Source organism: Aythya ferina, assembly GCF_964211825.1.
Source record: "Aythya ferina genome assembly, chromosome: 1".
NCBI classification, from domain to species: Eukaryota; Metazoa; Chordata; class Aves; order Anseriformes; family Anatidae; genus Aythya; species Aythya ferina.
This window is the reverse complement of record NC_140296.1, coordinates 1,506,653-1,533,777: the sequence shown is the minus strand read 5'-3', so window position 1 is coordinate 1,533,777 and position 27,125 is coordinate 1,506,653. Positions and strand designations below refer to the sequence as shown.

At 47.7% G+C, this 27,125-nt stretch overlaps 1 protein-coding gene across 3 annotated transcripts; it reads left to right on the top strand.

The window, feature by feature from the left end:
- The first annotated feature begins 166 nt into the window (after nt 1-166).
- PPME1 (protein phosphatase methylesterase 1) lies at nt 167-26,657 on the top strand. 3 transcript variants are annotated; one of them, XR_014685141.1, is made up of 15 exons: nt 167-297; nt 9,385-9,479; nt 11,277-11,368; nt 13,871-13,928; nt 14,483-14,534; nt 16,294-16,448; nt 16,905-16,995; nt 17,345-17,410; nt 17,894-18,026; nt 18,760-18,889; nt 19,458-19,502; nt 20,440-20,504; nt 21,544-21,611; nt 22,728-24,186; nt 24,312-26,657. XR_014685141.1 is itself a non-coding variant. In XM_084494631.1 (14 exons), the coding sequence occupies exons 1-14, from the start codon at nt 203-205 to the stop codon at nt 22,744-22,746; spliced, it is 1,164 nt and encodes a 387-aa protein (XP_084350757.1). In that variant the 5' UTR covers nt 167-202; the 3' UTR covers nt 22,747-26,657. The 3 variants fall into 3 exon arrangements, 1 of the variants encoding a protein (XP_084350757.1); XR_014685142.1 differs by having other exon boundaries at nt 22,728-24,826; nt 24,958-26,657; XM_084494631.1 differs by having other exon boundaries at nt 22,728-26,657.
- The last annotated feature ends 468 nt before the right edge of the window (nt 26,658-27,125 follow it).

Here is a 27,125-nt window from a genome sequence, read left to right as displayed (position 1 = left end):
TTGCCCCCTGTGGAAGCGCGGACTACATTTCCCAGAAGCCCTCACGGGGGCGCCGCCGGGACTACACCTCCCGTCGTGCACCGCGCTCCCGTTGGCCCCTATGGAGGCGCGGACTACATTTCCCAGCGGCCCTCGCGTAGGCGCTTCCGGCGGGGGCTGAAGGGGGACGGCGGGGCGGCGGGGCCGGGCCGTGCTGGCGGCCATGTCGGCCCTGGAGAAGCAGCTGCACCTCGGCCGCCTCCCGCCGCGGCCCCCGCTGCCCGGCGGCGGCCAGGCCGGCTCCAAGATGCGCATGGGGTACGGGGGGGTACATGGGGGGCGATTTTGGGGGGCAAGGTGGTGATGGGAGGGCGATGGAGGGGGCTGGGGGGGGTATGGGGGGCCTATGGGGGCTTGGGGGGGGGGCTGAGGGGATCTGAGGGGGGTTTGAGGAGATTTGGGGTGTGGGAGGTGAGGCCTCGTTTTTTTTTGGGTAAGGTGAGGGCCTCCTGGCCTGATGGGGTTGGTTTTGGGTGCTGTCTGTGCTGGTTTGGGTTTGTGGGGGCTCAGGAGGTGTTTTCAGGGGGTTTAGGGTGTTTCTGGGGGGCCTTGGGGCGTGTTCTGTGGTTGTGGGGTTGCTTTGGGGTGGCTTAGATAGTGCTTTCAGAGGTTTGGGGTGTTTTAGGTGCTTGGGGGATGATTTGAGGGGTCTTCAAGTCTGCTTTGAGGGATGCTTTGATGAGGCGTCTGGGGTACTTTAGGAGAAGCTTGGGGTGTGCTTTGGGGGGTTTGAGGGGCTTGGGGTGTGTGCTGAGGGGCTTGAGTGAGCTTTGAGAAGGATTTTATGGGTGTTTGGGGTGTACCTTGGGGGTTTGGGGTGTCTGCTGCTGGGGGGCTGGTGGAAGAGAGATCTTTTTGTGTGTGGGTGTGCCTGGGGGGGCTGCAGCTCCCCAGAGTTGTGTGTCCATGGAAGGAAGGTGAGTGATGAGGTGGGGTGGGAGCCCAACGAGCCCCCAGCCCTGTTCCTGCCCAGTTCCTCCTCAGGGAGCAGCACCTCAAGCAGGCTTCTCCAGGTACCTCTGTGCTGGGGGGGGGCATCTTAAGGGGACTGGGACTTATGAGAGCCAGAGCACACCCCGGTCTTCTTAGGCCTGCCTCCTTTTTAAGGGAAAAAGTGCAAAAATAGCCTTGTAATAACTCCCTTGTACCTGCTGCTTTACCCGGCTTGCGTGAAGCTGTGCGGAGGGCGAGTGCAGAGTGCACCAGTCGGTGCTTCAGGTGATGGCAATATTTCATCCGGGACAGTGCAACACAGTAAAAAAGATGTGAAATCTTCCAAGCAGGAGTGAGAACGTCTTCTGGAAGCGTCAGAGAAGATTGGCTGGCGTCGGGCTGCGTGGACGGGAGCTGTCAGGGACCGGCTTGGCAAGGACAGCCTTGGCAAAAGCTTTGCTCTTTAATTAGGAGTCAGACTCTGAGCCTCAAATGCTCACTAAATGCTCTCTTTTTTTTTTTTTTTTTAATTTGGATTATTTTAAAGCCGTGTAGAAGGGCTCTGATTCCTGTTGTTGTGCTGTGTGGTGCAGATGTGCACGGGTCACTGAACAAAAAGTTCCCCCGCTGGTGTTGTGGAGGGTCTCATGCTCCAGAGGAACCTGCTGAAGGCAACCTGGTGCCCACAGGGCTAGATTTAATGCTAAATATCTGATTTACTCCTGCTGGCTCCCTTTAAAATGGGACTAAGCAGAGAATTTTTCTGGTTTAGGTGAAGAAATGGTTCTTATTTCTTCTTCTTTTTACCCTGCCGAGCTCAGTCTCACCTTCTGTGGTTATTTTGTGAAGTTTTCAAAGTGTTTTATAGTGGTTTCGTGGGTTGTAAACCTCGCCAGCACCCTAATTCTTCCCTTAAAGCAGCGATGGCACTATAAATAGACACCACGTCTCACCGCCTGTTCAATTAAGCATTCGTACTTCGTTAATAAATAGAACTGCTTCCCACGCTGGTGTTAAGGTGGCTTTCACCAGGAGGAAAATCAGTTCCCGGTTTGTCTTGCTGTCAGCTCCTGCCAGGTGTCTCTGTGGTAAGGACAAGAAGTCAAAAATTAATTTTCCTGCCCCGTCAGGCGATCTGCTGGCTGCTGCAGGACCTCGGGATGGGTAAGCTGGCAGATCCAGGCTGGTTTTTATTCTTCTAAGCGAGTGGCTTCTTCAGCAAAACGTCGCTGTGCCGTGGGATGCGTTTTCCACGTCGGTGCTGCTTCTGGAAATCTGGGCTCCTGGTCATTTTGGGTAGGAAACACAGAGAAGGTCGTTAAGGTACCAGCTTAATGAGGTGCTGAGGCTGCGCCCCTGATGCTCGTTGCTTCATTCCCTGGTGGCAGGGAAACGAACAAAGCACAGCCGAGCAGTTTTTGTGCTCGTGTCTGTGGGGAGTGTCACACCTCGGTGCTATTTAGGCAGGTGGAGTGCCGCTTAGCAGCAATCCCATACAGTAATTCATGTAATGCTTCCCTCCTTTCCTGATCTTCAGAGGGTTTTTGAGTGTTTTGTGTTTGAGAGGGAAGTGATGATGCAGGGAACTCATTTTTCTGTTGTTTTATGCTGTTATCAACCTCTCTTTTCCTGTTCAAATGCTTCCAGAAATGTTGACACGCAGCGTGGTGTTGGGATGAGCATCAAAAATTCCCCTTAGAAGCAGCAGGGAGTGTTTTGTAGTCCTCTTGGAGCTGCAGCGTGCCTTTGTATCCTTGGTTTACTCTTGAGTAAATCCCTTTATGGATGGCGTCCTGGTGGGCAGGCACCACACACCTGGCACAAGAACAGCCTCACACGGTGATATTTGAAGTTGAAACAGGAAAAGGAGGTGAAAAAAAGCACAACAGACAGAGGAGAGCAGCGGTGAGGTGAAACTGCTGTGCTGAGGAGGGCTTTGGGGTTGTTACAGCAGAGCAGGGCAGATCTGGTGCAGCTTTTAAATTTATTTTGGACGTCCCAGGCAGGCAGGGTGGTGCAGCAGAGAGCTCCAATAATGTCTGATAACGTGGGCTGGGTGATGGCTTCTGGTCTCGGTGTTGTAGCAGACACTTTGGCTTGGAACTGTTTCCTCTCCCCTCGAGACCTCCGACCTCTCCGTAGATCCCAGCTGATTTTTTTGAGGCTCGGGCAGCGGCCCAAAACTGGGACTGGAATTTCAGCAGAGGCTTTCGCACGCCTGGGGACTGGAAAGATAAATTTGGTGGGCGTTTCTGGGTGGTAACTTCATGCTGACACCTCAGCACGGTGGTTTCTTTTTATTAGTGCTGTGATTACCTCTCGGCTCAGGTTGTCTTCTGCAGTTTTTCTGTGTGGCTGCATCTGTGTGAAGTATTTCTACGTAACTTTAGGCATTGGAAAAGCTTTGTGCGACTTAGAGCCCGGGCAAATACCCCAGGGTACGCCAAAATAGTCCTGTAAAATTCAAACTTCTGTGGGGAACAAAAAGAATTAGAATTAGAAGAAGATTTGTTTGATCTTTTTATCATCTCGTGTTTATAAATCCATTTTGTTCCTGGGCTCTGAATTTCTTAACATGGAAGCAGGGCCATTGGTGTTTGTTTTCACTTAACACCCAGCAGCACTGGCAAGCTGGTTTCCCTGCAGATTCGCTTGGCTTCGAATACCCCAGGCCTCAGACTGGAGTTTTGGCTTCTCTTTTTTTTCCCCTAATTCCATTTTTTACTTAATTCTAACCCTAACTTTCAAATTTTTCTCTTTTACCAGCCAGGCAGGCAGCGTTAACGTGGCTCCGTGGGGTGGCTGAGGGCGAGTGGAAAGGAGCAGGTGAGATTGCTTTGGGCACATAAATTTACTGCAGCACCGAGGTGTCTCAAGCAGCAGCCACCCCCGACTCGAAGGGCAAATTACAGAGGTAGGCAGGATGCTTCCTTCAAAAAACCATCATTTTCCAGCTTCCCTTGGGATTAAAGGTTTGCTGAAGAAGTGCTGAGGACTTCTTAGCCACAATAAATCCTCACAGCCTTTTTGTCGTGCCCTGTTAAGATTAATACTTATAGTGTGAGATAAAACATCACCCGTTGCTGCCTTCACGTAGGTGAGAATAGATTTGTGTATTATTTATTTTTTTTGCCATTTTCCTTGTGTTTCTCTCCTGGGAAGTCTCATCCAGGTCGTCCAAGAGGCTGAAACAGCTGAGCTGTGCCCACGTGGGGCTGGCTGGAGCTCTGCTCCTCCGCCAGCCCTGCTTGTGCCTGCAGGCTCCTCCTCTCTTCCCGTTGTATATCAGGAAATGATGCACGGGAAGATGCAAACAGGCACGGTGAGGCAGTAAGGAGACCGAATCCTCCCTTTGTGTGCAACACCGGTGTGAAAATTTCAGCAAAACCATGGCCCTGGGCAGCCGAAATGGCTGCGGGGACAGAATTCAGACGGGTCCTGCAGCTGTGCGAGGTGCACGCTTGGATTTTTTTGCATCTCCCAGCACGCTGCCTTGATTTCTGCCTCCTCTCCTCTAAATTCCAGCCCCCTCCCAGCTGCACGTGAGCTGCTGCCCTGATATATTCCTCTTTTAAGCGCTCTGCCTGCATTGTTAGGCTGTGGGGAGGGAGGTGGTGCTTCTCTTCCACTAGGGCAGTGCACAAAAAGCACCCCGGTGAGAGCAGCTCACGTTCCTTTTTTAGATCCTGCTTATTTCAAGGAGCAGATCTCCCTAATTGCCTTCATATCTTGAGGTCTTGAGTCGTGTGCTTGAAAAGGAAACAAAATCCAACTTGGATTGACAAAATGGAGCTTACAAAACCACCGGTGAGGGGTTGAGACCCCCCAGAAGCAGCTCCTGACAGCTGGAACAGCTTCTGCGTGTGCATCTTACTCCAAGTTCTTCATTAGCTTCCTTCTAGGCCCAGCTTAATTGTAAGTTCTTCATTAGCTTCCTTCCAGACCCAGCTTAATCAGAGCCGAGCATCCAAATGAGATTTGGAAACAAAGAGTGTGCTGCTGTTTTCCAGCATGGGAATGAAAATGATGCGTGTTCTCCGGGATCTTTTAATTAGCTGGAAGGCCTTGATTGAATCCGATCTGCTTAATTTGATCTTGACAATTGTGACTGGTTTCTCCCTTTTTTAATCATTTTTTCTCCTGATTTTTCTTTTAATAAACACTTCGTGCATTCAGTGCCCTATGCAGAACTTACCACGCTGTTCTTGCCAATTTTTAGACTTTTTTTCTTAAAATACAACTTGTCAGCCATGGCAGTTCCTAAATAGCTTATAATTAATTTATTTTGCTCAGGTTCAAATATACTGCAGGGGTTAAGTATCTGTGTTCTGTTACTGCTTTTGTAGTCCTAAATATGGAGTCGAGGTCAACAGAAAAGGGAATTAATTTCTAAAACTGCTTCTCCCTGCTTGATACAACTCTTATTTTATTTTTTTGATAGCTGAAGGAAGAACCCAGTGCAGATTGGTGAGGAATTTGGGAAAATGTGAGCTCCTGGTGCCCTGGCAGACCTCACAGGAGACCAAAACCAGCAGCAGAGCTTGCCCAGAACTTGTTTTAGGATTCCAGGTCCGTGTGGTGGCTGCCTGGCTTGGAGTCTAAGGCTCGTTCTCGGAAACCTATTGTGGTGGAGCCGCTTCTGTTTTGGTCTGCCGGATGCTTTAAAAGGCAGTAATTAGTTCTGACAGCTTAAATATTTGGTCGGCAAAGTGCTGCTGCGGCGTAGCAAGGTGCAGAACTGCAGCTGCTGCTTGTTGGGCTTGCTTCTGACGTGGTCTGTGGCGATGTAGCCCTAAAAAAAAAAGCAGCTTTAAAAGAAGAATGAATGGCAGGTACCAATTCTTTTGAGACGAGACAAAATCAGGCTCAGGTTCTGGTAGCATGGTGCTGCTTTTTTTTTTTAAATTAGCCTTTGCCTCCTGTAGTCACCAGCTGTCTTGTGGAAAACTCCACGGCTATTTTTACCCTATTTGGGGTTTGGGATTAAATCTGAGGCCCCTTGCGTTTTCCCCAGCATTATTTGGAGGGAAGTATTGTGATTTTAAACCAGTCTGCACGGAGTTGCATCAGAGGTGACAACAGTTCTTGACTCCCAGGTCCTTTCTGCTTTCTGCTGTAGTTCCCCTGCAGGCAGGAGTTCCAGGATGTATGGGTCCCAGACACTTCATCCCTCTGACACAACCTCTAATGTTTTCTCTGGAGGTGTTAACTCTTATTAAGCTGAATTTGAAGCATTTACTAACACCAAAAATTCAAAAACAGGACAAGAAGCGGAGTGGCAAGTTCCCAGGGAGCGGCTCAGCTCTGATTTCATGGGCTCCTCTTGCAACCCGTGAGTTATCCTTTGGGGTTTTATCTTGGTATTAGCGTCCGACTGCCTCCTGCAGGAGAACTTCAGCAGGAGGAGGTCTGGGGACCTTCCAGAGCTTTAGCAGTAGACCTCACGTTGGATTTCTGCTACCAGGAATGGGCGTGGAGATGTTAAAACGAGTCTCTGGTTTCTGCCCTTGTTTTTCTGCTTTTTTTCCTGGAAAACTGTTTGTCAGGGAGCAGTTAGATGGTAAAGAGAGGGGAACGAAGGGGCAGCAATCTTCTCTAGCAGCACAGGTTCCTCCTGCATTATGGTGACTGCATGAGTGCTTGCAGCAGCTCATAAAATCCTAAAATCATCGAGGTTCAAAACACTTTCAAGGTCCTCTGGTCCAACGAGCACACTTCCACCAGTGTCTGCCAGGAGGAGGAGCTGCATCGGGTCACTCCAAAAGGCTGCAGAACGATCCCAGGGTCCCCAGGAGATGACACTTGCTTGAGAGAGGTGGGGAAAAAATGACCCCAAGAGCAACTGAGGTGAAGTAATTTACCTGGGGGTGTTCTGCTGTTGGGTCTCATTTGGTTCTCATTTGTGTGATGCTTGCTGTAGCCCTGTCTGCACAAGAGGAGGAATTTGTCTCGCAACCAGGAACCTTCATCCAGCGGGATAGGATCATCCAGCAGCTCCTGTGGGAATTCTGCCTCTGTTTTGGGCAGAAAAAACCACCCTCAAACGTTCAGGTCTCACAACAAAAGGAGTTTGTGGGGAGTTCCTGCAGTTCAGCAGCTCTGTGAATTATTTGGGAAGTTGCAGCCGGGTAGGTGGTGATATTTATTAACCACACGGATCTCTTTGGGACAATCAAACCTGAACTCAGCAGCAACACGTTTTAGAAAAGTCTGAAATGCAGCATTTTAAAATCATGATGGAATTTGTTGTCATTAACTGCTCATCCTAGGAGAGGAGGAATTACCCGAGCCGTGGGCCGCTCGCTCCATCACAGCAAGTTCAAGAAATGGCAAGTCAGCAGGTTTCCCAATTCACCCTCGATTGCTGGCATCTTGGTGATGTTTTATCAAATGTGGCCTCCTCTCCTTGAACACCTGGACACCCGTGCTTGGTTCTTCCTGATACTACAGCAGCTTCTCATCTCTGTTCTCTTGCTCTGTTCCTTTTGAGCTACGGCGTTCTTTGAAAGAACCAGGTGATTTGTAAGCTCATCGAAGAATGAGGTGAAGCTGAGGCAGAGAGGAATGTTTTCTGGCTTCGTGGAGGTGTGTGACGTCTCGTTGTATTTAACTGAAGCTCGACAAGAACAACACCGGAGTCTGGGAACCCACAGAAGCGAATTTGGAGCGTTTGGGGGCGGTTGTTTTCTGGTTCATTTTCTAGAAATACCAGGGGAAATCGGAGTTTTACTTCGACAGAACTAAAAAGCTGCTTTGCCTGTTCCTTAGGAAGCCAGGAATTGAGGGGAAACCTCCTTCAGCAGAGGAGATTTTCTTCTGTGAAGGTCTCTTGCCCCCCACGCCCGGGCCTGATTTCCATATTCGTGCTGATCGCCTCCCCCAGAAGCCGAGGAGCAGGAAGGCAGCGGAGCCCTGCGCTGCTGTTACTCATCCTGCGTGGTGCTGGGCTTGAATCGAGCTGATGGAACCAGAAAACGAATGGATTTGTCAGCGGGGCACCTCTGAGAGCCCTGACTGCGTGATGCCTGCGGAAAAGGGCAGTGCTCACCCCGTAATTCAGGGGGATTTTGTTCTCAGGGCGCCAGATCCGTGGCGCTAATTTCAGGCGTGCTCCTTGCAGCAGTTTCGTGATGTGCTCGTCAACGAGCTGTGGCAGCAGCCAGCCTTTTGTACAGCGAGGGGGTGAGCCTGCGGGTGAGGAATACCAGCTGGTGTTCTGGGGGTGTTACTGGGGAAGGCAGCGCCTCTCCTCGATGTTATTCCCTTTTGCCTGCAGAGCAGGGGCAGGAAAATGCCACAGGAAAGGAGGAAACCCCCCAGGTAGGACACGAAGCGGGGTGGCGCTCGGTTTTGCTGACAGCCCCAGTGCAGGTGGGGCAGCCCCCATCCCCAAATCGTTTATCCCCAGTTGATTTTAACACAGCACACCCCTGGTGCCCACCAGGATGATTTTTGGGCTGGTGCAGTGCTCTTTCATCTACGTTTGGCACACGATCTGATAGAAAAAGGAACTTGGCTTAAATTAACCAGGGAAAAAGTGCAAAGCCTGGAGCAAACCGAAGCCTGGAAGCCCGTGCTTCCAAGGCAGAGCTGTCAGCACCCATTATGCGGTCCTGTCATTACAGTCCTTAATTTAAAATACAAGTTTTTTGAAAAATCCTGCTTTTGGGGCAGTTTCACTTTGTTTGAAGGATACCCCTACCAAAAATCAGAGGGGATTTCTAGGAAAGCGTTGCACTATCATGGCAAGTACTCATTTTGTCTTTAATCAGGTGCTTAATTTTTTATATCCTCGCCAGACTGGCAGTAACCCTACAGCGTGCAGTGTCAAGGTGACTTCTGAGAGGGACGTGCTGCTTTGATGATTATTTTGATGATGATTCATGGGCTGAGTCATAAATTCGGGGTGGCTTCCTGTGCTCCAGGCACTGAAGTGCTCCCAGTCGTGTCAGCAGCAGGGGCTAGAGAAGGACCGTGACAAACAAAGGCACCTCTGACTCTGAAGGCTGTGAGCTGTGGGTTGTTGCAAACTGGGAGGTTGTAGGGAGACAGCATCTCTACATTGCCCTGTTCTTTTTTTATTTTCCCTTGATTTAGGTCTTGTGTAGTCTCAGTGACCATTGTTCAGTCTTCCCTGGCATCGCTTCATGAGGAAAGCGTTCTCACTGTGTCTCCGTTAGTTTTCTTGTGCATTTTTGTGATCTCAACAGGAACAACAATTAGGAAAGCAAAAGATGGATTTCCTTACTGACTATAAATTCATTAATATTATAAGAATTTCACTTAAGTATCATTTTCTTCTAATTCTACACTGTTCTATAACACAGGTGTATCCTCTTCAGTGGATGCCGTGACCCCTGCATGCCAATTTAAATGAAAGACTTACCAAAATATCTTTTCTTTTTCTTGCAGCCCTGGAAGAAAGCGTGATTTCTCCCCGGTGCTTTGGAGCCAGTACTTCGAGTCTATGGAGGACGTTGTGGTAGAAAACGAAACCGGCAAGGATATATCCTTTTTGCCAGGTTGAGATTTCCGTAACGACTGGGGGCAGTGTCCTGTCTTTGAGTTTATCAGGGTTCTTTTAATCTTTTCCACGCATTTCTTCTTATCTTCCCTTGTTTATCCATGTATCTTTATTATTATTTATTTATTAACAGGCAGTTAACTGGCAGTCAGTGTTCAGAATCAGCATCAGTGGTCCAAAACCAGTCCCCAGCACTGAATATCTACATGTTAATAAACACTACAAACTTCCCAAGGCCCTCTACAACTGTTCTAGGAAGTTCTGTTCCCTTATACATGCACAAACACACAAGCACAGTCGTGTGCACCCCCAAAAGTGTGGGTTGCTACTTGTTGCCCCCCAAATCCAAGCCCACTAGCTGCTGTGCAGGTGGGGAGGCTTCTCCCTCTGGCCCAGCTGGAGGTGGCGATGCCAGCAGGGAGACTTCTGGCTGCATCACACCAGCTTTTAACAATTTATCTCCAAGATTTCTGCCCCCTTCACAAATATTCATGCTGCTTTTATGCTTCTCTTTGAGCACACTCCTTTTTGCAAGTCTTCCAGTTACTGATCAGCACAGCTGATGTCTGTAATCCTCTTTAACGTGCTCAGTTTGAGGCAGAGGCCATCAGCTGGCTTTGGGTGTGCCATTCACTGGTTATCTGTACCCACCAGCTCTGACAAAAAGTGTTTTGAGAGGTACTTCCAGGTCTTCTGAGCTAACTGCAAAATGAAAATGTTTTTCTGTGGTTAAATAACACAACCCTGTAACTTACTAGTTGCTTAGTTTTTAAGCATGTATATCCCAGCTTGCTGGAGGCCGTTAAGAAAACCAAATTTCCAAGCTCTTTCAGCCCCAATATCAGTGATAATTACTTCCCTGCATTTGTTAATTTAAAATAAGCAAAATTCTCTCCCTTGTTTTATTCACCTTGTCATTATTTTGTGTTCTTGTTAATTGTGCCAACTGCTGCTATGAATTGGTCACGATGTGCACCTTGTTTGTGTTCCTTGTCAAGTGCTGCACACACCCCTGAAGCTTTATAAATAATAAAAAGGAAAATGGACCTGTTCGGGTAGGTGATGCACAGAAATACTCCAGTATTCAGCAGAACCACGATGAACAGCTTGGCCAGTACCCTCAGCTGGCGTGGTGAGATTTAGGGGGACACTTTTGCGCACCCTAAGAACAGAGGAAGAACAGCAGAAGGAGGTGGAGCGATTTGGCTGATCTCTTGGTCACAGTTTGGGGCACTAAATGCAGATCTCACAACTCCCAGATCTGTGCCTTCCCCAGTGCTTTTAGTGATAGTTCAACTGATTTTTTCTGTGTCTAAATAAATGCAGTAAGGAGAAGCAGCCAGCATCCTGAAGCTTCTTTACCAGTATATATTCCAGATAGTTAGACTGCCCTAAGAATCTTTTTTACTGGCTTACCTGACGTTTTTTTTCTTGGATCTAACAGGAAAATGTGCCAAATCAAAACTACCTGCTCCGTAGCGCTCGCTGGTAATGGTTTGTTTTTCTCTCAGTTCAATTCTCTGCTGCACAAGGAAGAGAAAGGTTGCTGGCAGGAGATGTGTAGGTTATAGAGAAGATGTGGACAATAGGAAAAGAACTCTTAACCTGTACAGAACTTAGCTTGTTTTATCCTTGCATATACCCATTGCTCAGAGGAAGAAATGAGGCCTCGTGTACACGAGGGTGGGAAACAAAACCCTGTTGGCTATTGCAGACTCCAGAATACATTCAGCAAAGTAACATCAAATAACTCTCTGAAACGTCCTTAACTGTTCATACACTTTTCGAATTTACAAAAGTGGCTCGGAGGGACCTGTCTTACTGCTCCTACACGGTGGAGGCCATTCTGCTCTTTCCTGGGCTGTATTTACTGTAAGTAAGCTGCTGACTTTTACAGGTATACGTGCATGCTAATGTGGTCCTCTAAGCATGGGAGGCAGCTGATCGTTCAGCTGTGTTAAGCATGAGGAAGATGAATTCAGAAAGCTGTGTCTTATCTCCTGGTATGTACCTGACTCAAGTTGTCTAAGTATATGTATTAAATAGGTAAAGGTTTATCTTCTAGGCTTTAATTATACAGCAGTGGCCAAAACTTCCACACAGCACTTCGTTAAGCGTTAACGCTTAAAAGGTGTTTAAAAATAAACAAAAACCCCAGAGCTAAGGAAGAAAAACTTTGAAGGATTGCACGTAAAGAAAAACCACTTGCAGCTCTTGATTTCTAGTTGGGATCTTTTATAATCCAGGGACTCTGGAAGTGAAGAGTGAAGAATTTCCTCCTAACATCTAATCTGAGTCTCACCTCTGTTAGTTTAAAGCCATTTCCCTTTGGAGTGTCCTTTTCTTGTCTGCTCAAGCAAAAATTTGGAAATTTGGTGTTTGTATTTTTGATAAGCTCCCTTTAAGTACTGAAAAGCTGCACTAAGGTCACCCCTGAGCCTTCTCCAGGCTGAACAGCCCCAGCTCTCTCAGGTTTTCTTCACAGGAGAGGTGCTCCAGCCCTCTGAGCATCTTTGGGGCCCTCCTCTGAACCTGCTCTAAGACTGTACTTCACAGTTACTGGCTTTTTTTTGTTGGCAGCTAACAAAGATAACGCAGAAGATTTGCATAAATTTGTGCCTTGCACCTGCCTGCGCATCTGGAGAGAGCCACTGCCCCAATTAGCTCGTGCCTTTGCACGGCTGGTATTAAATCACTGCCTGTGCATGCTTTGAAAAGCAGGTTTGTGCCAAGCAGACCTGGAATCAGAGAATGGATTGGGTTGGAAGGGACCCTAAAGCCCACCTAATTCCACCCCCTCCCCTGGTCAGGGCCACCAGCCCCCCCTCCCAGCCTGGCCTTGGGCACTGCCAGGGCTGGGGCACCCCCAGCTCCTCTGGGCAGCCTGGGCCAGGCCCTCAGCGCCCTCAGAGGGCAGAATTTCTTCCCAATTTCTTCCCAAAACCTCCCCCCTGCCAGGCTCCAGCCGCTGCCCCTTGTCCTGGCCCCTCAGCCCTGACCAAGAGTCCCTCCCCAACTTTCCTGCCCCCCCCCGCAGGCCCTGGCAGGGGCCTCCTCTTCCCCAGCATCTTTGTGGCCTCCTCTGGACTTGTTCTAATAGTCAAGATAAATGAACCAGAGCTTAAACAATCTTTAAAATGCCAAACAAACTATGGCAAAACCAACCAGAAACAACAGAAAAAGAAGAATCTCTCCAGTTGGGAAGCACTGAGTGCAGCCATCTAATAATAGCCTGCGGAGGGAGGGGTGCTGCTTTCTTCTCTTTATTGGCCTGCTGAATGCCTGGATGATGTGCCTGTGCTTTTCTTGCCCAAACTATTTCTGTTTGGCTAAAACTCAGAGCACTGGAAGGTTTCCCATTCTGTCACATCACGCTGACGACCCTCTTTCCTTGCTCTCTGGTGACAGCAGGTTGATTTTTTAGCAGTCGTCTGTTCATCTGACTAGGTAAACTATTGCTTAGGTGCATAAGCACCTTGCAAAATGAGGTTTCAGGGTGACTTTGGGGTCTAAAATATTAACTTGTGGATTCAGAGGTTGTTGGGAAAGCAAGTGCCTCAGTCACTAAGGATTTAAATAGCTGAAAAACCAAAATAAGAGGACAGGTTAGCTTTCAGATCTCTGCCCATTACGTAGGTGGTTTATTAACAGTCCCTCAACAAATTCTCCCAACCCTGCGGGGTCATTATTTAAATCATCAGTGATTCCTTAACACAAAAGTCTTCCTTTCAGCAGAGAGAGCTGGTTAATCACTGTGATGCCTGAAATAACTTGTGCAAATTGAGCTGTCAGGGACAAATAGAGGCATCATCCTATGGCAGCCTTGCCTTACTTGAAAAAGATTCCTCGCTCGTTCCCTCCCAACCTCTTTGGGCTAATCAATTTTGTATGTTCCAGCTTTCCTGTAAAATTCCATTCTTTAAGAGCAAATTGAATCTGTGCTGCGAAGCAGCTTCTTCATCTTCATGTCTGCTGTGTAGCCGAGGCTAATTTTGGAACACGATGGGCTTGGGGAAAGGGGGGGGCATTGCTTCAGCATCTGTAATCCCACTGCTGTGGTTCAGGGGTGCTACAGAGCTGGAATTCCTCATTCGGTAGGAAATGCACGTAATGTATTAACACACAATGAAATAAACATCCTTGAGATGGTGTGAACAATGGTAGAAAGGATGGAGCTTTGGTTAATTAAGGATAGCTTAAATGGAGTATCATTTGTGGGACCTGAAACTCCAGGTTCAGCCCCTTCGTTGACAGCAGAGGGTTTTGTCAGTCCTAGCCTTTGCTGTCCTTTCAGTGGGTGTTTAATGTTGCTAATCCTTTTCTAGGTGAGGTGTGTGGCTTTGCAAATGATCTTGTCTTTGTCCCTTCTTGCAGTCTGCAATCATTAGCAGGATTCAGTGTAGGATTGTGGCTTTAGATCTCCGGGGCCATGGTAAGTATGATTTAAAATCACACGAGCGCATTGCATGCTCCCTTTTTTTAAAGGAGATGTAACGAATCCCTCCCAAAACGGCTGAGAAATCATCCTTAAGGCATCCTTATTTTTATTCCAAGACAAGGATGGGAAAGTTTGGGTTTGTAGAGCTCTGCAGCCACCTGACCCCATGTGTCAGCAGCTGAGACTCCCTGTGCCTTTATTTAGGGCAGTGGTGGACTTGTTCCTTCCTACCTGTTGGCCTCACCCCCCTCCTCTATATTTTGATGACCTAAAAGTGTTTTTTCCTGGTAGAAACAAGGTGTGGTGTTCAGTTTTAAGATACATTTCTAATAGGGAACAGTCACAGGGAGTGTTTCCTACCCCTAAGCTGTAATGTGATGAAGTACCAAACGTTTTTATTAATTCTGGGTTTCTTAATTATTCATGTTAACTGAAGTGGGCTCTTTGTTCATAACTGTGCCCAAAAGCTTTGTGCATTTGCTGCTCAAAGTCCTCAGGGGTCTGAAGGTTTTCAGCTTCAGTGAACTTCGCTTTTTTTGTTCTTTCAGGAGAAACAAAAGTTAGGAATCCTGAAGACCTGTCTGCAGAGACGATGTCCAAGTAAGGAAGCTTTATGTGTTCCCCTCAGTATTTCACTTTTCACACATCTATTTTTATTTATTGATTGCACTTCCAGAGGGCACACAACCTTCATTCAAGGGAGCTGGAAGAATGGTTTCATTTCACGTGATTCTGGCAGCTATCACTTATTTTCCTTCCATTTTAGGACAGTTTTAAAATTAATTTGGAATAAATTATCAGCTCTGTCAGCTTAGTCGTATTCCAAAGTGGACTTTGTTCTCTAGGTCCCATCAATTTTAAACCCAAATTACAGATCAGTGACTTCATTGTAGTAAACACTACACCTGTAACACTCAATAACACTTGCCAGAGATTTCCGAATAGAAGGGAGAAAGCTTTCCCCAGGCATAATTTGGGCATTTTACCTTGAAAACACCAATTTGGTGGTTCTTCTGCTCCTTCAGTGAGCGTTCAGACTGCACCTGCCTTGGGCCAGCAGCGTCCCCAAATTGTGGGTCAAGAATTGAGACTCTAGCACCAAGGGAGTTGCTTTTACAAATTCTCATGACCCGCTTTGGGATGCAAATCCTCTTCTTGACAAGCTGGGTGAGCAGCAAATAGCTAAGTACATCCTGTTGTGTCCACGTTTAACGCAAAGAGGCTCTTTCCTATGACTGCAATCAAAGCACGAAGGACTTTGTAACCTTCCCATGAACAAATCTGCTGGATTTGTTGTGGGGAGGCCATGTGTGAAATGTATCCTGACTCCCATTGTATACCTCATTGCTGCTGCTTACAGCTTGTCAGCTCCTGATCCGTCAGCGTCCCGAGGAGGTGCTGTATGAAATAACTGGGAGTTTGCAATCTGCAGCAGCACTGCTATGGGGGAAAACGAGTTGCCTTTTGTTTTTAAACCTCGTTCTCCTCTTAGCAATGATCTTGAAAGTTATTCCTCATTAGCCTTTAAACGGGAGCCTTAAATTATAGCTAGTTTTCATCTTTTATTAAATCCTCCCATCGTTTTCTCCTTGACAGAACAAACAAGCTGGCTTTTCTTTTGACTCGCTTTCTGTTTACTAGATGCAGTGCTGCTCAGGTCTTCGGTTCCTCTGAATTGCACAGACAATTTTGGCATCTTCGAGGCTGTCTTAAAATACTGTGCACTTCAGTAGGTTTCAGTCTTTAGCCATGTTGTTGTTTTATGTTTTTTCTTGTGAATTGTGCCAGCCAAAATTCACATACTGCAGTGACAGCTTCAGTTTAAAGTAGGAGCCTTACGAAAGAGAAGGGGAAACCTCTGCTTGCCTTTTAGTAACTGTGCTCCCGAGAGAGTCAGTCTTTGCTTGTGTTCAGTGCCTCTTTGCCTTGGTTGGTAGGGCTTGGTTATTTTTTTCTGTTTGATTGCAGAAGGTTTCTCCTTTCAGAACTGTGAATTTTTTAGTCTACGCTTCCGTGCTTTTCCGTGTGATGCTTTTCTCACCTTTTATTTAAAACTCCCACCACCTAATGCCAATGTAAAATGTTTGCTTAAGGGATTTAAAGAAATAAAACACTTTCTGTTTATAAAAAGGGAAATGACACACTTGTTCAGTGAAGTATTAGCTTAAAAGATTTCCTGTATTAGTGCCTTAATGAAACTGAAAGGGAATAAACTTGTCCCAACAATCTTTGGGTTAAATAAGTGTGCAGAGATGATTTGGAGCCAGACATCTGTCTTGGATCTGTACATCCTCCTCCCCTGGTCCAGAACAGTTTCAGAAATAAAGGTGCTGACCATGTTTTTATCTTCATTTGGCAGAGATGTTGGAAACGTGGTTGAAGCCCTGTACGGGGACCTTCCTCCCCCCATCATGCTCATTGGGCACAGCATGGGGGGTGCCATTGCGGTGCACACGGCGGTCGCCAACTTGGTGCCGAGCTTACTGGGTCTGTGCATGATAGACGTTGTGGAAGGTAAGCCTGAGTACCCTCAGCATGGCTCTTCTTTTTCTCTTCTCCCCAAATCCCTGAACGCAGGAGGTTTTACCCACAAACCTGAGCTAATTCCACCCTCCTAACAGAAATTACCTACGTAAAATAGTCCTTGCAGTGGGACCCCTCTTTTTACTCGTCATTTGGTTGCAATACTTTGGTGTTAGCTCAGAGGAAGGCTGCTTTTTTATTTAATACACGGTGCTGATGTGTGCTTAATGCTTTTTCCTCCTCTCTGAATGCCCTAATATTAATTCTCTGCTGGGGGAGCAGGTACAGCTGTAGGTTTAGGAATACTAAGCTGTATTTCCCTTAACTGCATTAAATCCCTTTTGAGCCCCAGCTCTCTCTGATGGCACTCCCTGGTAGCCAGTTCTGTATAGATGGACACAGTAATTATTCCACTACACGCCATAAAGTGAAAGTATTTGGTTTTAGGTACGGCCATGGATGCATTGAACAGCATGCAGAACTTCTTACGGAGTCGTCCCAAAACGTTCAAGTCGCTTGAGAATGCAATCGAGTGGAGGTAAGGCGTCAGCTTGTGCAGACTCAAAATCTCTTGCCATTTTTGCTCGACTCCTGATAGGCACAAACTTTACGTGACTTGTCAGTTTTCCTCCTTTCACTTTTCACTTCTCCAGCTGTGCAAAACAGGGGGAGTAGCAGATTCTCCAGAGGGCCCTGGGCAGGAGGGTGAGGTGGGCTGGGAGGAACCTCTTGGGGTGCAGCAAGGAGAGGTGCAGGAAAGGCCCTGGCGACCTGCTGGGAGCCAGGTGGTTTGGGTAAAATTATCTGGTTTTGCTTCTGTTTCTGGGCTTGCTAGTCACTGATACATTTAGTAACTGTTTCTGCCTTTCTTCACTTTTTTTTTCTAGTGTTAAAAGTGGACAAATAAGAAATCTTGAATCTGCTAGAGTTTCTATGGTCGGTCAAGTCAAACAGTAAGTTGCTTTTTGATATTTTTTTTTCCTAAAACCTCTTAAAGTCTTCCTATCTGTTTTGCAATACCATCCCTGCATAAATGCTCTTGAACTTATTTTCTACCAAAATAAATTTCTTCTTTTAGTTTGATCCCACTTGATACCCACAGCAGCAACAAATCATACCCATAGCACTTGGATCAGTAATCCGTGACATACCTGGAACCTTTACAAAGGTTTTTAATACCCTGTTGAAAAGAGCTGCTGTTGCTTGTTTGACCACTTCTGTCCCTTTTAAATAGCTGATTGAATTTCTATTTGCACGGGGACGCACGTGCTGCAGAGGCACTTAGTGACTGTCTTTCATCCACAGCTATTTTTGAACTGGTGGAGGGATTTTTCTCAGCCAGCGTTTAAGAAATTTCTGACCGCTTTAGGTTTAAAACATGCTATTTTTTTTGTTTATTTTGGAAGGGGAATCAGTTCCTGGCTTTATTTTCACAGGTGCGAGGGAGCTGCTAGTCCTGAATGTCCTAAAGCCATAGTGGAGGGCATTATTGAAGAGGAGGAGGAGGAGGAAGAGGATGACGAAGGGGGTGGCTCTGTCAACAAAAGGAAGAAGGAAGATGACACAGAGGTGGGGAGTTTCTTGCTGTGTTTCAGCTTGTGTTTGCATGATATTCCCGTGCAAGAAAAGTAGCCAATAGTTATCCAACTATATATATTTATATCCAAATATATTTATAATTTTTCTCTGATATAAATGAGAGCAATTCCAGTGGAAAACTTATATCGGGACTCTTGTTTTTCTTCTTGGTCTCATTCCACTGATTCCATCCTGGGTTGTCATTTAGAAGTGTGTGTTTGGTTTTCTTTCCTTGGATGCGCTCAGATTTAGTGCTTATTATCTGAAACGGGGCTTAAGTAGTGAATGAGGACTGCTCTTTTCTGAGCCTTCGTGGTATTTTTGCTCAATGGCAACCTAAGAATGTGAATTCCTTACGGAAAATCGTTGCAACCTGCTTAGCCCCTTGTATTTCTGTGTCACCTAACTCTTGTTGAGAGGCAAGTCTGAAGGTTCAGACAGTGCATGAGCTATTTGTGCCAGTGAATAATAAAAAATTGACTGCCCTGAAAGCTGCAGTCTTCTCTTAATCTGTAGGTGTAGCTCCTGCTGATTTTCTTGCTCCTTTTTTGTGTACTTTGGTTGTGATTTGGAGAAGAAATAAGGAGCAAGAGCTGCCTGCTGGCAGTGTGTAATCCACCAGAGGGAGCCAGTATTTTTTTAGATGCATTTCCAGGTGACACTGAGCTTCACTTCAGCTGTTTCACTGATCACTAATGCAGAGCTCTCTCCTTCCTCCCTGCAGACAAAGAAGGAGCACTTATACACGTGGCGAATTGAACTGGCGAAAACAGAAAAGTACTGGGATGGCTGGTTCAGGGGGTTATCTAACCTCTTCCTAAGCTGTCCAACTCCAAAGCTTTTGCTTTTAGCTGGTAAGTGTCTTGTTTAAATTCAGCAGTGGCTCACTTCAGTGGTGCCCCGCTTGTATTTTAGAAAACAAGATCAGCATTTGGCTAATGGTTTTGTCTGAGAACAGTGGACCTGTTTCCTCCACCCTGGCTTTTCTACGTATCATGAAACAGAAACGAGTCCATTTGAACTGTGCAGATCTGGAATCAGTTCAGAGCCTCTAGTATCGAGATAGCTTCTGCTAATACAGTATTTTCCTACATGAATTTTCACCTGAAAGTTAAATTATCAATATTCTACAGCCAGCCATGGGCCCTTTTTGTGTCACGGTAGCAAATACAATGCATAACCAAGACAAACACCCTTTTAAGTTGTAGAAAGGATGAGTTCCTACAGTTTTGGTTGGGATTCTTTCCTGTCACTTTACTCTCTTAAGGTGCAGCAGTGAAACACCCTAGTGAATGTCAAAGCTGATGTTTGGTTCACGTTTTTTTATGCCAAATGTCTCTTTCAAAACGCCCAGTAAAGATCTGCTTAGACAGCCGTGTTCTCCCTGGCTCTTCTCCAATACATCTGTTTATTTGATTGTAGGTGTTGACAGGCTGGATAAAGATCTAACAATTGGACAGATGCAAGGTAAATATTTAATATCCTTACTGGAATGCTCCTTTGGGATGATAGCTTGTTGCTATGGGTACACGAACAAGAGCTGGAACGGCCTCTTACCAGGCACAGATTGTACCAAAACAAATGGGCATGAAAGACTTTGTGAATCCCCAAATATTCCTTAGCTGTGTGATTGTAGGAAAAGTGGAGAATTCGAGAAGGAAAAGGTTGAATTAGAAGCCACAAAGGGCTTTATCCATGCTTTTTGTTCAGTCTAGTGTTTGATGTTTCCAGCAATGGGTCTGCCACACTTCTCTTGGCGAATGTGTTCTCTGAGGCTTTCTTTTTAATAAGTTTTATCTTTTTTTTTTTTTGTCTTTCTAGTGAGATTCTTGATGCTCCTAGCTTAGAACACTTGGGACCACCCAAAACTGTCTGGTTTCCCGGTGTTTCTAGCAGCATCCCCATTAACGTAAATTTTTTTGTTCTTCTGGTCCCAGTTTTCATAGATTTCCGTGTCGATTGATTCTGAAAAGTAGTACTGGGCAACAGGATAAATTAGGGTAGATCTGATAACAGTTTCAACTGTGAAAGGTTAGTCTAACCTGTGTCGAGAACCTCTGAGAAGTTTGGATTTGTTTTATCTCCTGGGAACCCCTGGGAACCTGCTCTAGTTATGCCTGGGGAGGATGAATTTAGCATCCAGTTCTTGCATTTTGTTGAAACTGGCTGCTGTGCGGATTGTACAATTTCCCTTAGACTCTGCCTTCCCTGCTTCTCCTTCACCAGATGGCATAGCGAGGTCGTAAAGAATGTCAGATCCTAATAAGAGTTCCTAAATTCACAGCCCTTTTGAGGTTTCGGTGCCTGTTTCCTGTACCCACGAGAATTACTTGCCTAAAACATTGCTGTTAGAAAGCAGGGCCACTTAAAAAGCAGCTCCAACGCTGACTCTCTTGGTCTGCAGGGAAGTTCCAGATGCAAGTCCTGCCACAGTGCGGCCACGCAGTCCATGAAGATGCTCCAGACAAGGTGAGCTCCAAAGGGGGGTGAAGCTGCACAAATCGTGCTCTTCACAGCCTAAATACAAAAAGGGCCCCTGCTTACTATGGAACAGGGATTTATACTGCAAGAACCTTTTGGGCATGATCCCGTAACTGTGTTTTTTCTGCAAAACAGCTTGGATTTAACCAGATTTCTTAAGCTAGCTGGAAAGCCTGATGTTAGATGAGATGCAGAGCTTGGCTAGGTCGTAGCTGTAACTGTCAGGCTGGTGGTGATGGAACTAACTGTTCCCACATGGGGCGTGGATCACTTTTAACCTCCTGTCTTCCCTCACGAAGCTTTCCACTCGTCCCAGCTTTTGGAGTCGCTCTGTTTGGCTGAGTTGGGGCGGCTCAGATTTTCCAAATAGGAACCAAATGTTGCTGAAGCAGCGTGCAGCCTGACAGAGCAGGGCTGCTTCTGTGATGCTGCAATTCCTGTCCTGACAGCAGCAGGAATGTGGCACAGCCAGGGCAGCCTGTGGTCGGAAACTGAGCTGCTTTTAAAGCTTGTTCGACGCTGACCGCTGTGAATACCAAACTCAGGCTGTCAGTGCTTCTCTTTACCAGTGTGAAATCAGTATTTTCATCTAAATAGATGCTCTTTTTTAATATAGCTTCCAACTGGTATTAATAGAGTCAGGACACTGATTTATCCTTCATAGGAATAATGTCATGATGTCACCTGACTTTTTTTTTTTTGGTGTTAAACTTAAGAGGTGGTTGTTTCCTTTTTTTTTTTTTTATGTGAATTTTTTTTGTTTTATTTTAGAATTACAGAAAGATGGTGAAAATTTTTATCACTTCTTGATTGTGTGATCAGTTTTAGAGTAAAAGTAGAAGCGTGGAAGCACACATCTCCTTTTAGACCTGAGCCTGTGATACAGAGCTCTTAGTTTTAAAGGAGCAGGAGGGTCCTACAGCCACGGGCTGTAATTGGAACTGCTGCAGCCTGTGAGAACTGCCTGGATTTCTTCTTGGCTTTGCATCCCTTTGAATCCTGACTGGTTTTTCCTTCCCTCCTTCAGGTTGCTGAAGCTATTGCGACGTTCCTGATCCGTCACAGGTTTACAGAGCCCATCGGTGGATTCCAGTGGTAAGGTTCTGTGCTGTACAAGGCTGCGCAGTCCTCGGGCAGAGCTCTTGCTCCTCCCGTGTGCTTGTGGCTTTCGGTGTGGGAGGCAGCTCGGAGTTTCAGCATAATGCTGAAACCGCATGTAAACAAACAGCGTTGAATCACAGCCAGTAATTATTTGGTGTCTGTGTTCCCTGTCAACTTTTCGGGTGTTCGCTTGTGTTAATGAAACCTCCTTCCTTGGAGGGAAGGCAGATCTTACCCAGCTGATTCCTTTCTTTATAACCTGCCAGAAGGCAGAACCGCAAGCTTTGTGGGATTCAGAGTAAACAGGTTTTTATGTAAATAATCAAGGCCCTGTGCTCTGGAAGCAGCTTGTACCACGCTGCTTTGGCCAGGAAATGCTGGTGAGGTGAGGCAGGTAAAGCTGCCTGCTTCGCTTTGCAGGCTTCTGATAATTACCTCCTGTCTTTTCTTATCATGATGAACTACAGAAGCCAGCCCTCTGGCGTTAGCCATGCAGCCACGAGTGGGTTATGATTGATAAGGTTGCTTGGAAAGCTCCTAAAGTCCTAGCTACAATATCATAAAGGTAATCGTTAAACCAGTGCTTGGGCCACGCTCACAGAAGGTAATAATCTGCTCCGAGATCATCCTTCAGGTTTCAGTGAGCAGTCCAGAGAAGTCTTCCTGTTTTTTTTTTGCTAAGAATTCTTCAACAGAAGCTCTAAGCTTCAAAATTTATTAATGCTGCAGGACTGGCAACACCAAACAGGTATTGCTGAATGTTATTTTTCCCCTTTATCCTGTGCTTTTAGGGATGAAGCAGTAGAAACGAAGGGCTGTGCGCTGCATATTTTAAATTCAATAAAAGGAAATGGTGTAGGAGGAGGTGAGGTGGCTTGCTAGCCATCGACAGCAACATGTTAAGGTTTTGTGCTTCTCACTATTATGTAGCTTACAAGTTACTGCTGAGTTTATCAGTGCTGATTTTACACGTTAGGCTCCTTTTGGCTGTGTTTTACTTGGGTTAATCTACTAAATTAGAGCATCACAGAGCCAAATATCTTCAGGGAACACCTTTTTAACGTGTAACCTTTTTTTTTTTCTTCCCCACTCTCCTTTTTTCCCTCCTAGCGTGTTTCCTGCTTGTTAATACCCTGGTGTTCTCCAGCACTGAGTCATGTTGTAAATAAACTGCACCAGAGGCCACTGTGATGTATTCCATATCTCTTCATCTCTCCGGTTCAGCAGCAGTGAGAAGTTGGTGTGAGATTCGTCCCTTAGAACTAGTTCTCCAGAATGTGTAAGCGCTTAGGGACTTCCTTGCTGGGAAGCAGCTCGTCTTGAAGACCGTGAAAAGCTCTTCAGACCCTCGGAAGTGGGCTCCTCTCTGCTGCCGCAAGGAAAAAACCTCCTGAAATCCCAAGTAGTCGATCGTGCCCAGCTCCATCCGTTCTCAGGCTTTCTTGGCCCCAACTGCAAAGGGGCTGTTTGGCAGCCCAGATCCACCGAGGCCATTGCAGCGTATCCAAAGGCTTCGGGATTTCTCCGTGGAATCGTCTGAACTTCTTTGAAGTGCCCCTTAGGTTTGGTTTTTCTTTTTTTTTTTTACACATGAAATGTTTCCCTCTAAAGCAGAGGAGGAATTGGCTTCGTCGGGAGCTCGAGTCTCCTCTCACCGGTGTCAGCCTTAAGGGTTAAGCTGTGGCAGGAGCCTGATGCTACTTTCCTGTGCCAATTTAGCCAGGACTGGGAAACAAAAAGGTGAGGGGGGACCCTGAGCTCCATTTCGGAGCCTCGCAGCTTTGTTAACGTTCGTTTTCGAGTTCTCACTGAGGAAAAAGAGCCTGAATAACAGGCACTTTGCCTATTTGGCTGCTCTCTGCCTCTGGAATGTGTTTATGCTTCCCTTTGTGTAGCTGCTACACATGACTGAGCAGAGATCGGCATCTTTGGGATGAAAAAGATGCAAGAAGTGCAGTAGATAAATCCTGGAAGAGCTTGGAGTCAATCCTGCTGACGTGGATGCCGCCGAGGTGCAGGCAGCTGATGGCTGTGATGTGTTCCCCCAGTACTGGAGGAAAGATCTCGTGTTCCCTGTCCCTTCCTAGATCGTTCCACTGCCTGCTTCCCATGTTCCCCTGTAAATCAGTAGTTGTACCAAGAACTTCTCTTCAGGGCTCATCATCCACAGACAATTTCGTCCGATTTGCTTTCACCTCCCTTCAAAAATCCCTCCTGAGCCTAGGAGCGGGCGCGTGTTGGAGCTGTGACCTCGCTGCCTTGCTGGTGGTCGTCTGAAATCTCCTTTGGTTGGCTTCGTGTCCGTCGCCCACCCGTGCTGTATGATGGAAGCAGCATTTCGAAGGCTGTTTTGCTGAGGCGTGCTGCGGGTGGCGAGCCACGATGAGTTCCTGCTGCAGGTGGGGCACGGGGAATTGGGGTGAGCATCACGCCGTGGCCCCTTCCCCAGCACACCAGGGCAAGAAAAGCAGAATTAGAGGCAAGAACACCCGATTCCAGAGCGCTCTGCTCTCTCCCAGGCCACTGGCACCGTTAGAAGAGTAATTGCTGGCTCCTGGCCTTCCTCTCCGTAAGTTTCCGTGTTAATTATCGCAGAAATTCACTGCGACCCTGGGGTTACAGCCAGCCCCGGGCTAGCTGGTGCTGGATTAAATGGAGCTTCGCCAGCCGAGATGCTAAATATCACTTTTCCAGATGCGACCTGAAGATTACCAAAACTCCCAGTCCTTTCCTCGTTGCTCTGGTGCTCAAAATAATTGGGAGGCTAAAATACAGCAGCGCGCGCGCAGAGAAAACCAAGCGTGTTGTCAGACTCGTGAGCGATGTGGGTGAAGTCGCATTCCTCCCTGCTTCGTGTCCTGGAGGAGCTGGCTCGGAGCACTTCGCTGAGGCAGCTCCCCGCGTCTGCTGCCCTCGTTTTGATGGTTTGAGAGAAATTTGGGGGAAAAAAAACACCTCCATTTGAGCAGAAAAAGATGAGTTTGCTGCAGAAGTACCCCCTTGGAAGTGGAACGACTGTCTGTGAGTGCCGTGGGCTCCTCGTACATTAACACCAGATTTAATTCTGAGAAGTGGATGAGAAATAAATTCTTCAACAGGCTTTTCATGTGGCAACACTCCACGCCAGGCTCTTGGTCCTGACTGTCACAGAATTTGGGGACTGGCATCGTGTCCGTCTGGGGACGGGTGCGGTGCTGGCCTCGGAGCAGGTAACCCCAGGCTGGCAGCAGTGGGAGGGCTGGGAATCCCTTCCTGCTGTGCTGGGCTGAACATTTTTGAGAGTCTGCTTCTGTCTGAAAGATTTCTTGCAGTTTCTTCTCTTTTTTTTCCTGGGAGGAAGGAGTGACAGGCAGTGCTAAATGGTGTCTGGGTGAGGATCACGCAGCAAACAGCAGAAGGAGCTGTGGAGAGAAGTGTCCCGGACTCCTTAAAAGTGGGGAAATCTGGAAAAAAACCCTCAGTTGCCAGCTCGTTGCACTTTCTCACAGCCCTCAGAGCTTTTTCTCGTGGTGTTAGACCTAAACAGGAGGAGGCTGAACAGAAAGGACGCGGGTTCCACGCCGGGAGCTTTCCGTCCCTCACAAATCTCCCCTTGCCCTTGTTCCAGCGGCTGCAGGGAGCATCGGTGGAAACTTTCACAATGGAAAAATCCCCGGGCTTGGCAGGAGCAGCTGATGTGGTTTGCTGGCGGGTTGATTTCGTGAATTTTTCGGAGCCGGAGCCGGGCTGGATCCTGCCAGATGCCTCGGACCAAACCCTCGGTGGCTCGCAGGCTCCGGGAGCGGCGGGGCTGTCGGAGGAGGTATTTCCTGAGCGAGAATATCTGCTCTGCTTCGAATGCAGATCCTGGGAGCACGCTGGGTGTCTTTGCACATCTCTAAGCTCCGTGCTGTGTCTCGAAATCCCTGCTGCTGGGGGCTGACGCACGGCTGAAGGGCTGGAATTTCTCTCCAGGTGGCTGCCGCGCCGCCTCGCTGCGTGGAGCTTGCTTCCCAGCCTCGTTTTTTGGGGCCTTGCTGCTCAGTTTACCCAGGTCAGACGCCTTCAGGAGCAAAGCAAGGAGGAGATTTCCCGAAAAAAAAACAATTAAAAATCGCGGTGCTGACTGCAACCAGAGGTCGGTTTCTCTGCCACGCCGAAGAAATGAGCGCTGGTGGTGACGAATGAAAGTGCAGAGGGCTGCGGGCTGCCCTCAGGGCTGGAAGGATCCCAAACCCAGCTGGATTTCCTCCCCCAGAGCCAGACGGTGGGTTTTGAGAATCCCAGCTGCTTTTCCTTTCTTTTTTTTTTTGGCACAGGGTGACCCCAAGCCAGCCTGGTCCTGCCCTGTGTGGTTTCAGCTCTCGCCCCTCCAGCTTCTCCCGTCTCTGCAGGGCACAGCCACTGGGTTTCTGCTCTGCTGAGCCCATCCCAGGGCAGCAGGGCTTCAAAACCTACAAATTCTGCCCTTGGGGTGAGCAGGGGGCAGGACGGCCCCAAGGGGAGCTGCACTGCCCCTTCTCCTCCCCTCCACTCTTGCCTTTTAGCTGGGGTGTGGAAGGGCTGGGAGAGATAACAAGTGTCTGAGGAATCCCGTGGGTTCAAGGGGTGCTCAGCACCCCCTGAAAATCCCCACCTGGAGCTTTTTAAGGTCAAAAACGAGGTTGCCAGCGAGCCTGGGATGCCATTTCCCACCACACGTGGCCCTGGAGCCTTAAAGCACCCGTCCCTGTGCCCGGTGCCCTGCTCACGAGCTGGAAAAGCAATTTTTTGTGCTGGCAAATGCCCCAAACCTGCCTCTTTTGGCATTACCCCGTGCTCCTCCAGCATCCCCAAAGCAGCCCAAATCCTTGGGATAACCCTTTGGGATTTTACTCCGAGCTCTGCTGGGGGAATGCTGGCCCCATGGGAGGATTTCCAGCCGGGTGGAGCTCCCAGGTGCCCTCTTGTCATCGCTGTCTGTCCCCCCCCCGAAAGGAAAACGTGTCCCTGTCCGTCGCTTCCCTGTCGCTATCTCGTTTGGTGTCCATCTCTCGCCTCCCAATAAAGCATTTGTGCAAAGCCTCGGCTGGGAGCTCCTCTGTTTTAGGGTGTAGAGCTGATTTTTTGGGACCAGCGCAGCCTCTGCCCCATCCCTGCTCCTGCTTTTCCCCTCCCCTCCACGCCTGATCGCTCCCACATGGCCGGGAGCAGCTGAAAGTAATAAACGATGCTGTGCTGGGGTTGCTGCAGGTTTGGGGTCTGGAATTTAGGGCAGGCTCCAGAACTGGGATTTGGGGCTGAAATAGCTGGAGTTCTGCACATTCCTGTGCCTGCAAGGAAGCCCCGAGAGCCGTGGCAGTGAGACAGCTCCTTAATTTCTTCCCCACGAGTCAGGGAATTCCTGGACGGGGGCTGACCACGATCCCATAAATCAAATATCAGCCTCCTCTGCCCTTTGTGGGGCTGTCCCCTGAATTAATTCAGGGCAAGGCGAGCGCTGTGGGGTCCCTGCCCGATCTCCAGGTGCTGCCGGGGAGCCCGGGAGCC